General features: G+C 36.9%; 1 protein-coding gene across 1 annotated transcript in view; it reads right to left on the reverse strand.

Annotated features, from left to right (window-relative positions):
- Window positions 1-15,539, reverse strand: part of RLF (rearranged L-myc fusion) — a 79,731-nt gene that overhangs the window by 43,341 nt on the left and 20,851 nt on the right. The window contains exons 2-4 of the mRNA XM_027537685.1: window positions 4,869-5,023; window positions 3,884-3,965; window positions 1,778-1,910 (exon numbers count right to left, since the gene is read on the reverse strand). Of these exons, the coding sequence (XP_027393486.1) occupies window positions 1,778-1,910; window positions 3,884-3,965; window positions 4,869-5,023 (370 nt within the window). The remainder of the gene's footprint in view (window positions 1-1,777; window positions 1,911-3,883; window positions 3,966-4,868; window positions 5,024-15,539) is intronic.

Raw genomic sequence — 15,539 nt, forward strand, 5'->3', positions numbered from 1 at the left:
ATGAAATGATAGTCACTGCTCTCAAGTATCAAATGTGTTAATATCTCGGCTGCAAGGGCAATGAAGCTACACAGGAGGCTTTCTAAATCTGTTGATCTGAAATTAGTAAGGGCCAGTTGCAAAAGCAAGCAGGTCACAGGCTGCTCACCAGTTACATTGTGGTTCTCAGAAAAATTCCTTACATATGTAGGTATCCTATACCCATTCAGAATTCTACAGATGTTAGGTACTTAATCTTTATTGAATATACAGGATACCATGGGATATTAGGTAAACAGTGCTTCTCCCCATTTCTTTTTTTTTTCTATGTAAAAAAAAACCCTGAATACTATTAATTCCAGAGGTAGGAGGGTGAAATATTTGATTAGTTACATCAGGAAAAAAAACGAGGGACATTTAATGCAATTCCATCTCTTCCCTCTGGGGCTTGAGCCTGTCTACAAAGGTCATGCACTCTTCACTCCTGGAACCTTATCTGGGAATCTGCTAATTCTAGGATCCTTTTGCAACTATTTGGCTTGTCCTCTAACATTGTTTTTTTTAAAACTTCCCAGGTGGCGCTAGTGGTAAACATCCCTCCTGCCAATGCAATTTTTAATAATGATAAAAGGTAATCATTGAGCGTCTACTTGCCTATATTTATCAAGAACCTCAACATAAAACATATATACAAATCTATTTTCTATTTAACAGGTCTTTTTTTTTTTTCTTATCAGTATAACTGATAAGCAGTAGAATTATCAGAGGTAAGGAACCAAGAGAAAATCTAAGCACTCTTATTATCAATCATCTCACTATAAAGAAAAACCCAAATAACATGTATACAGTAGGTTATCAAACTTGGGAAATGAATAAGTTAACTGAAATATTTTAAGACCTGTCTCCATGCTACGTAGCTTCAGTTGTGCCCATTTCTTTGCGACCTTATGGACTGTAGCCCACCAGGCTCCTGTGACCATGGGATTCTCTAGCCAAGAATACTGGAGTTGGTTGCCATGGGGGATCTTCCTGACCCAGGGTCAAACCCTTGTCTCTTATGTCTCCTGCGTTGGCAGGTTCTATCATTAGTGCCACCTGGGATGCCCATATTTTAAGACATCAACATACAAAAGGCCTGAGGCTTGAACTAAAGATATATCAAAAGTATAAATAAAAACTGTTTTGAAACTCATTCTTATTCCAGAAACACACTTAACAAAGATGTGATCCTTGTTAATTTTCTACTAACTTAAAGCAAACAAAATCATAAATGTTGGACATGTAAAATGAGATATTTTGTGCGTCTAAATGGAAACATCAATCCAAATCCATAAATCTGTTGGTCTTCAACTGACAATTTTTAAATAAAAATTTTCTTCTTTGTGTATCTCTATAAAATGCTAAATTCCAATGTTTCATAAATCTAAAATAAAGAGTAATTTTCTGTCAATAGTCCTCAGCTCTAGTAACCAGTAAACAAAATATAAGCAAAGCTCTACTATATACCAAGGACTAGAAGCAGATTATTAATTTCTATCACAGGAGCTCTGTATAAACACTGTTATTCAAAGCAATATTTAAAAACAAGTACAAAGGGATACTTTTAAAACTCTATGTTAAAATTCAAGAATCTTTAAATAAAACATTAAGTGCTAATGGCTAGTTTTTATTATTCAAAGGAGACCAGAGTGACTGTTTATTTCACACAGGTGACATTCACAAAATTTTAACCCATAAAAATTTTTAATTCTCTTAGAACTAAATCCTCCTTTAGTAGTCAGTATAGTTTTAAGCTTACCTTCTTCTGTTTCTACTGGCTGTTGAGATAAAATTTTAAGAAGAACAGGATTTTTCCACACCCCTTCCTTGGTAACATGAACCAGTATTTGTAGGTTATTATTCCCAAATTCCAATAACGCATCATGTGACTCCTAAAAAAAAAAAAGCATATCCAGAAAACAGGCAATATAAAGTCTTTTTGCCTTTTCAATATATCTGAAAGTCTATGAAAAGCCCTGTATCTTGGATTTCTTAAAAATAAATAAGCAGGGGGAAAAAAAATAGCTATCCTCAAAGTTTTATGAAATTCTGTTGCTGCTTTTAAATAATGAAACTAGGGCATTTTCACTAAGTTAAAGAGTACCTTTAAAATGTTTTCCTGAATTCCCCTATGTAAAATTATCACCATAATTGAGTTTACATCCTCGAATTACTAAATTATTTTAAGGTCACTGGCATAGCTTTCTTTTAAAAGATTCTGCAGTATTCACATAGGCAACCTATTCCTTCTAACATAAGCATGACAATGATATCTACTGTGATGTATCTTTTTAATTGTTTAAATTCTTCTACCAAAGGACTTTAAACGATAGATGGCTCCAGGGACTTTAAATGCAGGGGCCACAGGTTCAATCCCTAGTTGGGAAACTAAGATTCCACAAGCTGAGCAGCATGACCAAGTAAACAAGTGTTGTACAAGCAGGGAGGAAGGCAAATATTTTATTTAGGCATAAAATCTAAAAAAAGAATGAAGAAATCTAAGGAGAGATACTAAGAAAGTATCACTCTGCAAAGGGATACTAATAAAAAACAACAGCAACAGCCCTAATAAAAGAATAAGTTCATTTGCCCTTCTAGAATTAAAATGTCTTATGCCAGGGCAAAACTACTGGCAGACCCCAAAACAAAGAATGACAAAATCAATATGCTCTGAATGAAAGATGATTTTAACAACTGTATGAATATGTGAAGAGTTAGGACATTATAGGGATTAGAACATAACAAAGAATTCATCTTAAACAGAAAATCTAAAGAGTAACAATTATGCAGGAACTGGCGATGAACAGGGAGGCCTGGTGTGCTGCAGTCCACGGGGTCGCAAAGAGTCAGACACGACTGAACGACTGAACTGAACTGAACATTATATCATTTCAATTTGGATTATACAGTCAAGAAGAAAGAAATTTTCAAATAATGAGGTGTGTCTGTTAACACACAAACTTTGGCTTATGCCTGCATTAAACAGGTCCAGGCTACTATGGAGTTTGTGTCCTTGAGGAAACAGTTAAACAAAGCAAGTTCTAGGTATAAATCTAGGTGTTAACTTTAGGCAAGTTAATTCACCTCTCTATGCCTGCCTCACTATTTATAAATTGTGGTTCAAATGATCTCTATGTTATATAAGGTTTGCAATTTGATTAAAACATACAAAATGTGAAAACAATGTAGAGCACTGTTTGCCACATAATTAATGATAATAACTAAATGATAGCTTTTTTACTTATTAAGTCTGTTTTCTTTAAACAGTTTTTCTATCTCCACTGCTAACAGGTAAATTTGCTTTCTATTGCTGGCAGTACACTTGCTTTTTTTCTCCTACCTTACTCTCCTCTCCCCAACTTGCTATTTTCTGATCTGCTCATCTGAGAATGCTTATTATCAAGCCAATAGATGAACTAACATAGCTCTCCTGTAAGTAAAATGCATGAACAGAATCCCTGATGACTACTTTTAATTGTTAGCATTGTAAGTCCCGGAAATTGTAGGGGAAATTACTAGATAAATATATCATGAATGAACCAAATAGTATTGCATAATAAACATATACAATTTTATATTTTAATAGATTTATTCTGTCTAAAATTTTGTTTCTGAAGAATGAAAAATTTTTTGTTGACTTCTAAGCTATGTAAAGACTAACAAAACCAAATGAAAGGAAAAAAAACCCAATAATTTTTAGGATACTCTCTTCATCTGGAAGGCCTCTTTCTCATTCCATGAACTTAATACAATATATAATGAACTTGTTTTTGTTCTAAGTTTCCAATTTCAGTTTGCTGGGAGAAATTAACTAGGTGTCTTAGATATCCAAACAGAGACCTTTTTTGAGGCCAAATCAACCCACCTGTAAAGACTGAAGGAAGAGTACCCAGGCTTCACATGGCAGTTCACTTTCAGACACTGAAAGCAGTAATTCAAAACAACTCCTAGAATATGAAAAACTAAGTCAGTATATAACACTGGTTATAGTCATAATCAAGTACAGTATGACAGTGACACAATACACATTTTAGATATATTTAGACTATTTCAAATTTGTTTTTTACTCTTCAAAATTTTATTCAACATTGTTATATTAACTTTTCAACTTTAAAAAAGAGAAAAAAGAAAAACTATGAAGCTTTAGAGAAGGAATAATAGGATTATAAAACAAGGAATGTTTGTGTTCCAAAAAAAGTATGATGTTAGAGGTCTGGGATTTTGGAAAATAGGAAAGAAAACAGTTAAGACCACAGAAAAGTAAAATCGATCATCCAGACTAAAATTTATCCTACCAACAATCTGTAAACTGAATCAAGGTGATTCCAGAACTAAAAACTAACAGCTGTTATATTTTTTCACTCTGCAAATAAAATATATTAAAGGTGTAATTCTGTTTGCTATTAGGCAGTGAAGTATTAAAATATCAACTAAATCGTTATGGGCTCTTAGGGTGGTAATTTACACTGTGCCCTGATACTTTCTGCTAGTAAAACTCAAATAATACAACTGAGTTGCAGAATTTCACGGTAATTCCCTCAAAGACCACTACACCTTCCAGATACTCTGTCACTTCAGTTGATCTATACCTAAGGACAGAAAGAAAATGTTATCAATCTAAGCCTGAGGAGAAAAAGAGACTGTAGGGGCAATTAAATATCAGGCTGCTTGGCTGCAGTTTCACTTATACTTGTCTCCTGAAAATGGGAATATAAAGGGGTCAGAGCAAAGGAAATTTCATTCAAAGGTACGACCCTTTAAACAACGTGATGCCATAGTAAAGAGAAGTCCGGCAAACATTACAACCAAAAATACTCAATTTTAACAGTGATTTAAGTTCTTAAACTTACAGTACTAATCTGCCAAGCACTAACAGGACATCTTCACACTCAGTAGTTAAATACGGGCGAGCACTGGCGAAGCTTCGGATGGCAAGCCGATACACCTCCAGGAGATACACAATATGTTCTGACGCGTTCTTGTTGCTTGCATACTGCAACAAGGTCTAAAAAATAAAGTTTTAATTATTTTAAAAATAAAGACAATGAAACAAACAAGACTATCTTTGTTCTCAAATGCACTACCCCTTCCCTTTTTTCTAACAGATGCATACTCCTTTTATTTGGCACTAGTTTCTTGAGAGAATTCTATTTTCATCACTTAATGAATTGTTTCTGTTGAATTAAAGAAAAGCCAGAACTGCTCTTTTGACATGAGAATAAATCTAGGAATAGAGCCATAAAATGCTGATAGTTGTTCTCAATAGAGGTCTAGAGTTATCATCTCTGAAATTTAGTAATTAGTTTCATTAATACAACACTAAATTGAGCACCAACCATGTACCAATACAATGGCTATACAAGATTATGATTCCTGCCTTATACAAAAGACATTGCTGTGTGTGGCCCTTAGCTCTTTTTTCCCACATAAGACTGATTAGGCTTAATTTACACTTACTAATTTATAAAAGGTTATGGTTATATTTAATGAAGTTATTTCGAAAACTAACATACATGCCAGATGCTCCAAAATCACTGTGGACAGTGACAGTAGCCATGAATCAAAAGAAGTGCTCCTCAAAAGAAGAGCTATGACAAACCTAGACAGCATATTAAAAAGCAGAGACATCACTTTACTTACAAAGGTCCTATAGTCAAAGCTATGGTTTTTCCAAGAGTCATGTAGGGATGAGAGATGGACCACAAAGAAGCCTGAGCACCAAAGAAATGATGCTTTCAAACTGTGGTGCTGGAGAAGACCCTTGAGAGTCCTCTGGACAGTAAGGAAGTTAAACCAGTCAATCCTAAAGGAAATCAACCCTGAATATTCATTGGAAGGACTGATGCTGAAGCTGAAGGTCCAGTACTTTGGCCCCCTGATGCAGAGCTGACTCATTAAAAAAGACCCTGATGCTGGGAAGACTGAGGGCAGGAGGAGCTGGGGGTGACAGAGGATGAGATGGTTGGTTGGCATCACTGACTCAAAGGACAGGAGTTTGAGCAAACTCTGGGAGATAGTGAAAGACAGGGAAGCCTGGCGTGCTGCAGGTCTTGGGGTTGCAAAAAGTCAGACACGACTTAGCGACCAAACAACAACAATCCCAGATGCCAGTTTATTTGTTTACAAAGGGGACAGTCATATTAACACCTAGAGTACCTCATTCCCCATATTTTGATATAATAGGTTTTCTGGTGAGTTAAAAATCTAAAACAAAGGAAAACCAGAAGGCCTGAAAAATTACATGTTCAAATCACAATGGAAAGCTGGCTTCTCTTCTCTTTGGACAGTGTGGAAAATAGGCTAAGTTCTTGTTTGGAGTCTCTCTAGGTTCCACAAAGTTGCTCTCCCTTCTAGTAATATACTTCTTTCCTCTAACAACTGAATAGGTTTTGCTTATGCTTAATTGATACATGCTTAATTAACAGGTTAAGACTTGAATTATCCAAGTTTCCCGCCCCCTAGAAAACACATTCTGACTGGGTAGGTAGGCAGTTAAGGCTACTTCAGTAACAATCTCTTCAAGGATTCCTAACTTCCTGTATTCTGATCTTTCTGCCTAGCAAAGTACAAATAGCTTGGTGGTATTGCAGGATTCCACTGATTTTCTGTAGTTTTTTCCTGTAGTTTTTACAAGAACAGTCCCTGTATCAGTTCTGATAATTAAGTACTGTCTTGATTATTAAAAAAAAAAAAACAGGGAAACTAATGATAAACCATTATATCATATACTTTATTAAAAGCTCACTTAACTTACACACTGAATTATCTGATCATTGCATACTTGAATGATCAAGATACTTAAGCTATTAAGTTGGTAAGAAAAGTAATTGCGGTTTCGCACTGTGAATTTTAAATCATTATAACTAGGCTCAAACACATTTTCATTAATCAAAATAGGAACCATTACAATCAATGCATTTTTGCCAACAAGAAGTTGGTTTGTTTATTCCTGTAGCATAAAAATCCGTGCCTGGAGATTCGACAGACTCTTGGAAAGTATTTTCTGCCTCCTGCTGATTGTGGATGCATTTTCCCTGCAAAAAGTTGTTGAGATGCTTGAACAGGTGGTAGTCGGTTGGTGAGAGGTCAGGTGGAAAAGGCAAAACTTCAGAGACCAATTCATTCAACTTTTGAAGCATCTGTTGTGTGACGTGTGGTCGAGCATTGTCATGGAGAAGAATTGGGCCCATTCTGTTGACCAATGCCGCCTGCAGGCACTGCAATTTTGGGTGAATCTCCTCAATTTGCTGAGCACACATTTGCCGGGATTCAGAAAGCTGTAGTGGATCAGGCCATCAGAGACCATGACCCTTTTTGGTGCAAGTTTGGCTTTGGGAAGTGCTTTGGAGCTTCTTCTCAGTCCAACCACTGAGCTGGTCATCACCAGCTGTAATATAAAATTTATCTTTTGTTGCACATCACAGTCCAATCAAGAAATGGTTCATTGGGGACTTCCCTGGTGGCCCAGCGGCTAAGACCCTGTGCTCTCAAAGCAGGAGGTCTGGGTTCAAGCCCTGGTCAGGGAGCTAGAACCCACAGGCCGCATCAAAGATCCCACGTTCTGCAACTAAGACCAGGCACAGTCAAATAAACAAATGAAATAAATTTTTTTTAAAAAAAGAAACGTTCTTTGTTGTTGCACAGAATAATAGAAGACAACACTTCAAAAAGACGATTTTTTTTTTTGCAGTCAAACACCCACTAGCTGAGCTTCTTCCAATTTGCTTCAAATGCCAAACAACTGTAGAATGGTAGGAGTTGAGTTCTTTGTCAACTTCGCATGTAACTGTAAAAGGATCGGCTTCGATGAGCCTCTCAATTGGGCACTGTCAACTTCAAGAGATAGTGAAGGACAGGGAAGTCAGGCATGGTGCAGTCCATGGGGCTGCAAAAGAGTCAGACAAGACTGAGCGACTGAACAACAACTTCTGACGGCCGGCCACTATGCTCCTCGTCTCCAAGGCTCTTGTCTCCTCTGCAAGACTTCTGGAACCACCACCGCACTGTGTGTACAGGAGGGGGTCCTGGGCCAAATGCGCTGTTGATGTTGAGTTGTCACTGCTGCTTTACGACCCATTTTGAACTCGAACAAGAAAATCGCTCTAATTTGCTTTTTGTCTAACATCATTTCCACAGTCTAAAACAAATATAAAATATACAGCAAGCAATAAGTCATTAGCAAAAACCATAAAGTGACAAATGTGCATGAAAATGATGTATAACATAACCACATTAATTTAAGAATATATTCCAATTTCAAACAGCAAAGTTCAACAATGCAAAATCACAATTACTTTTGCACCAACCTACTATTTCAGTACATCCATTCAATTAAGTATCTTGCTGCTTTACCAGTCACTTTAGAGAAGTGGACTCCTTCTATATTTTCAGAAGAGCATTATGTCCCCATCTAATCAAATCCCAAATTTTAATAAAATAAGAAAAAACTGAATGATAACAGAGGATCATAAAACTGATCCCATAATAATCCTTTCTAGCTAAATGAGTGAAGAGAAAGCATGCAGAATTGTGTGCTTATTAGTTACATAAATAAGACTTCATACTTGCTGTTCAGTCCCTAAGTCATGTCTGACTCTTTGCAAATCCATGAACTGCAGGCTTCCCTGTCCTTCACTATCTCCTGGAGTTTGCTCAAGCTCATGTCCACTGAATTGGTGATGACATCCAACTATCTCATCCTCTATCGCCTCCTTCTCTTCCTACCCTCATCAGGGTCTTTTCCAATGAATCAGCTTTTTACATCAGGGGGCCAAAGTACTGGAGCTTCAGCTTCAGCATCAGTCCTTCCAGTGAATATTCAGGGTTGATTTCCTTTAGGACTGACAGGTTTATCTCCTTGCTGTCCAAGAGACTCTCAAGAGAGCCTTCTCCAGCACCACAGTTCGAAAGCATCTCTGGCACTCAGCCTTCTTTATGGTTCAACTCTCACATCCATACATGACTACTGGGAAAAAAATCAAAGCTTTGACTATATGGACCTTTGTAAGCAAAGTGATGTCTCTGCTTTTTAAAGTGATGTCTCTGTTTTTTAATACTCTGTCTAGGTTTGTCATTGCTTTTCTTCCAAGGAACAAGCATCTTTTAGTTTCATGACTGCAGTCACCATCCACAGTGATTTTGGATTATTTCACATATCTCTTAAAAAATCTCTTAAAATCTATGTCAGAAAGAAACTGTTTTAGGTCAGCAAATTACTTATTTTCTGCATTGGTTAATCTGAAAACCAGAAGGCTTTACAAATTTATATTCAGTATCAGAATTTATGTTCCATAAGATCAGGTAACATCTTACCAACCTTAGTAGGCCAAACACTCCTCCACTCACTTCCATCTCCATAGGACATTCAAGTCTCATTAAATGTTTACTGAATAAATTTACCATTTTACTGAATAAATTCATCATTCTATTCATTTGCCAAATATTTTTTCATAGCCTACTCCAGTAAGGAGCTAGGTACTAGGGGGAAAGACACAGGGGCCTATCCTGGAGCTTTCAGAATGAGTCAACACAACCTGACGGTTGAAACCACATGTGCAAATTAGCCAGCTGCTGGCCACCATGTGCAGAGAGAAGCGCGGAGGGAACAGAGACGAGGCTGTTCTTCTCAGAAGCTCCTGCCACCAATCTAGTATCTTCTGACACAGACGTCCAATTAAGCCTCCCAAGTCACACAAGATTCAATACCCTGTGAGTACTTATGCTTACATCTTCCCCTATACTTATTTATATACTTTTTATATTCCCAAATCTTTTCCCCCTTATATGTTAATCACATTAAAGAAGTGTCCTTTTCTGCTATATTTAAAATGGAAACCAGTAAGGTCCTACCGTATATAGCACAGGGAACTCTGATCATCGTTACGTGGCAGCCTGGGTGAAAGGACAGTTTGGGGGAGAATGGCTGAGTCCCTTTGCTCTTCACTTGAAACTGTTACAACATTGTTAATCGGCTATATTTCAATATAAAACAAAAAGTTAAAATGGTTAAAAAAATTTTTTTTTACAAGGGAGGTGTCCTTAACATATCCACTATGTGCATACTCTGGACACTGAAAGAACCACTGGAACAATCTTCTTTACTATCATCGTTTTTAAGAACGCAAGATTAAACTGAATGAATTATAGCCATCCAAATAACATTACTTTGCCAACAAATGTCCGTCTAGTCAAGGCTATGGTTTTTCCAGTGGTCATGTATGGATGTGAGAGTTGGACTGTGAAGAAAGCTGAGTGCCAAAGAATTGATGCTTTTGAACTGTGGTGTTGGAGAAGACTCTTCAGAGTCCCTTGGACTGCAAGGAGGTCCAACCAGTCCATCCTAAAGAGATCAGTCCTGGGTGTTCTTTGGAAGGACTGGTGCTAAAGCTGAAACTCCAATACTTTGGCCACCCCATGCAAAGAGCTGATTCATTGGAAAAGTCCCTGATGCTGAGAGGGATTAGGGGCAGGAGGAGAAGGGGACGACAGAGGATGAGATGGCTGGATGGCATCACCGACTTGACGGATGTGAGTCTGAGTGAACTTTGGGAATTGGTGATGGACAGGGAGGCCTGGCGTGCTGCAATTCATGGGGTTGCAAAGAGTCAGACACGACTGAGCCACTGAACTGAACTGAAATAACATTTTTAAGTAACTCATGTAAACAAAATTCCATCAAAAGCAGAAAAGAAAAATGGGAGTCTTTTATTTCTCTTTAGAAATTTAAATTTTAGACACCAACAAAACTAAGAAAAGGGCAGTAAATGATAATTATGACTCCCTCAAGTTCATTGGCATTCTTCAGAAACCAAATTAATGGCCTCTTCTCTTTGTTTCAGTAAACTTATTTATTCTACTAAAGTTTACTATGTAGCAATAATGTGGAGGGTAAAAGAGATGAAGACTCCATTCCTGCCCTTAAAGAACTAAGTACACTTAGCCCAATCAGATACCATCTTTATTTTAAACATTCTCACAGGATGTTCTCATTCATATCTCAGGCAGATTCTCTCTCAAGTCCTTGCTATATACCTCAAATGCCTGTTAGACATTTCCATCTGGATGTCCTATTCAAATCTAAAATTCAACATGGTGAAAACAAACATCTTCCCCAGCAAATATGCTCTTCCTCCTATGTTCCATCTGTCTCTCTTCAGGAGCCAGAGCTAAAAAAAACTCTCTCTGAAATCACCACACCAAAGCTTATTGACTCAATGGCAAAAACATTAATACCTTTGTCTCTGATCTTATGCTTTATTTCCATAGCCAGTGGCCTAGACCAAGCTCTGAACATCTGTCATCTGGAATGCCACAACAGTTTACTTCTCTAGGTTAAATATTCTTCGGTTCTGTGTATGTGTTATAATCATAAGTTCTTTGTACATAAAAAATTAATGCACAGGGGGAAAAATTAGAAGGAATGCAGTCGTATTAACGTTAGGAAGAACCACTGGAAGGACTGATGCTGAAGCTTCAGTATTTTGGTCATTTGATGCGAACAGACGACTCATTGGAAAGTCCCTGGTGCTGGGAAACACTGAGGGCAGAAGGAGAAGCAGGCGTCAGAGGTGGCTGGATGGCATCCCTGATGCAATGAAGATGAACTTGGGCAAACTGGGAGATTGTGAGGGAAAGGGAGGCCTGGCATGCTGCAGTTCATGGGGTCGCAAAGAGTCAGACACAACTGGGCACCTGAACAACAGTAGTAGGACTGAAATTCTTCCCAAATTTTCTTTATTAAGCATTATTATATTTACAGGAAGAAGGAAAGATTATCTCCCCTTATCCCAATTCTATCTACATTCCTCACTATATGGTTTCAAACAGGCTGGTTAGCATCTGGACTATTCTCTGAAAACTACCAGGGAAGGAGAAATTTTTTTCATAATGGTCATTGTTTATGCAGGGATGCATTCCGATTTAAGACTCAAATGGTTTGAGACTAACTTTTCCAGTGGAATAATCATAGATAGTATTTTTGAGCACACACTATGCACTAGGTATTTTCCTAAGAGCTTTACATGGTACTAACATTTAATACAATAACCCAAAGAGCTAAGTGATTTATCACCAGCCGATTTTTAAATGAGGTAACAAAAGCACAGAGAGATTATTTTCTGAAAGTCACCATTGTAGTAAATGCTGGATTTAGGATTTGAACTGTGGTCATCTGACTCCAGAGCCCACACTTAACCACTCTGCTACAAGACTTTCAAGAATGCACAATTCTACAACTATTTTACTTGTATTTTAAATTCTGCCCCTCCTGCCCCCAAGCATTAGCTTTAATCTTCTACAACAAGTAGTATCATAGGTATCATTTGATCTTCTTCCCAAGAGTTTACAACATTTAATTCCCATTTAAAATGACTGCTTCTGGGGAAAGTTTTTCAGCCATAGTGAGACTGACACTCCACACTAGAATGCTGGTGGTTCACAAAGAAGTGACAAATGGTATCTGGTACTTGGTCCTTACTGTTAAATCTGTATGTGACTTTTAATAGAAGAGGATTTGCATTATTTTAAATTTTGGCCAGTAAGCGAGAAATCTTATTGATTTTAATTTCTCAACACATGAAATTCCCAGAATTAAATAAATTTGAGTAAAATGTGACTGTACTATGACAGACTTCCAGCAGGGTAGCACTTGAGTTGGATTTCTGAGGTATGGGTCAAGTCTGAAAATGCAAAAGTGAGGGGAAAAGAAATACAGGTAGACAGCAACTTGAACAAAATCAGAAAAAATCAATAGAACAGATGGGGCAAAACAGTGACAAGACTTAACATCACTTGGTGAGGAAGCATAGGAGATTTCTCTCGAAGAGACTAAGCTGGGTGTGAGACGAAATGGAATGGGAAGTGAACAGCTGGCTGCTTACATTCAGAAAGTGGCTAGAGTAAATTACAACTTTTAAGTCTTAAAACATACATGGCTATTAGACTGCACCTCACACTTTTTATATTGGTTATAGTTGGCTTTTTAAACCCAGAAATATGACTTGTTACTTTATCTACCTACCTATTTATCTATTCTGATTAACTTTCACTGGATGCAATCCATCATCCTAGCCGACCAAGATTATTTTTAGATACTGATTCTGTCATGGGATTTAACTATGCTTTCTAATTTCATTTTCAATTTAAAAAAATATCTTTTGCTGGGCTTTTTCCTGGTGGCTGAGTAGTAAAGAATCTGCCTGCCAATGCAGGAGACACAGGTTCAATCCCTGCTCCGGGCAGATGCCACATACTACGCAGCAGCTAAGCCTGTGCACCGCAACTACTGAGCCTCTACTCTAGAGGCAGGAGCCGCAACCACGAAAGCTGCAATGAGAGAAACCACAATGAAAAGCCCGTGCACTGCAACTGGAGAGCAGCGTCAGCTCTCTGCAACTAGAGAAAAGCCCTTGCAGCAACGAAGACCCAATAAGGCCAAAAATAAATACATAAAAATTTTATAAATATATCTTTTGCTTTAATAAAATAATAAATTTTTTGTAATAAAATATCCTTTATTGTTTAAAAAAATATATAGATAAGTGGAGAAGTAAAAATAAAAATGTCATTAATAAACACTACCACTACTCCCCAAACAGACCACTGTTAACAGATAAAATTAAGTTTGAGGGGTTTTTATGCCTAAATAGTAGCATATTAATGGACTCAAGCTATATTATTTTGTAAAACTTTCTTCAACACCAATATTTTATACCTCATGTGTATACTACAATTTATTACACAAGTCCCTGTTTCTGGACATGATGGTTTCTAACTTTTCATTACTATGCAAAGTTAGAAATTTCTATATGCAATATTTATATAATTATTATAATATTTAGCACAATGTTCTATAAATAAAATTGCTGGGTCAAAGGATGCATAATTTTTAAGAATTTACACAGTGCTAAATTCTGCACCAGAAAATTTGTTCCAATTTATATTCCTATTATTTATGTAAGATATCGACAGATTGAGAAATTATCACAATTATTGTACATTACAACCTAAATATAATCTTTTCAAGGTCACATGGATAGGGCAAATACAGTATTTTGTTTATTCAACTTACAATCCTTTCATTACTACTGTGATTGAATAAAAATTTTCATGATATTTTATGATATCTTTAATTACTACAGCATCTATATGGTATCTTCATCTCAGTTATCAATAATAGTAAGGAAGAGAGCTTGAATGAGAACAGTATCAACAGTTAAACTTCCCCCCAAAATTGAAGAGGAACAAATTCTAACTCATTCTATGAGGCCAGCATGACTCTGATATCAAAGCCAAAGACTACAAGTAAAGAAAACTACAGACCAATATCCCTTATGATACAAAAATCATCAACAAAATATTAGCAAGCTGAATTCAACGGCATATTAAAATAAACTATACACTATGATCAAGTGGTATTTATTCCTGGAATGCAAGGATGGTTCAGCATATGAAATCACATTAAGAGCATGAAGCGAAAAAACCTCACGCCACCTCAACTGATGTAGAAAGAATATTTGAAAAATTCAGTAACCTTTCATGATAAACACTCAACAAACTAGGAGCAGAAGAAAAGTACTTCAAAATAATATAGACCATGAATGAAAAATCCTAACATTATGCTCAATGGTGAAAGACTTAAAGCTTTTCTTTTAAGGTCAGGAAGAAAGATGTCCACATTCCCCATTTCTATTCAATACAGTACTTGAAGTCCTAGTGAGAGCAATTAGGCAAGAAAAAGAAATAAACAGCATCCAAATTGAAAAGAAAAGTAGTATCACTGTTTGCAGATGACATGATTTTATATGTAGAAAATATTGAAAATTCCACATCAAAAAAACTAACCAAATAAACAAGTTCAGAAAAGTTGCACAATATGAAATCAACACACAAAAATCAGCTGTGTTGTTTTTTTGTTTTTGGCTGCAACACACAGCTTGCAGGATCTTAGTTCCCCAGCCAGGTATGAAAGCACAGAGTCCTAACTACTGGACCGCCAGGGAATTCCCTCAGTTGTGTTTTTATACAACAACAATGAACAATCTGAGAAAGAAGTCAACCATTCCATTTATAATTGCATCAAAAATACAGGAACAGTGACTTTCCTGTTGATCCAGTGGTTAGGAATATGCCTGCCAATGCAAGTGACCTGGGTTTAACCCCAGGTCTGCCCACATGCCATTGGACAACTAAGCCCTTGTGTTCCAATTACTGAAGCCCACCCGCCCTACAGTCCGTGGTCCTCAACAAGAGAAGCCACCAAATTGAGAACCCATGTATTGCAATGAAGAGTAGCTCCTTGTGCCACAACTAGAGAAAGCCCACATGCAACAATGAAAAGCCCATGGGTTACAACAAAGACCCAGTGCAGCCAAAAATTAACAAATTTTAAAAACAGAGGAATAAACTTAACCAAGCTTCAAAGTGAAAGACTTACACACTGAAAACTATAATATTAAAGCTTAATCAAAGATGCTAAAGAAGACACAAATAAATGGCAAGACATGACACAAAAATGTTCATGG

This window comes from Bos indicus x Bos taurus, chromosome 3 (assembly GCF_003369695.1).
Source record: "Bos indicus x Bos taurus breed Angus x Brahman F1 hybrid chromosome 3, Bos_hybrid_MaternalHap_v2.0, whole genome shotgun sequence".
In the NCBI taxonomy this organism is placed as follows: Eukaryota; Metazoa; Chordata; class Mammalia; order Artiodactyla; family Bovidae; genus Bos; species Bos indicus x Bos taurus.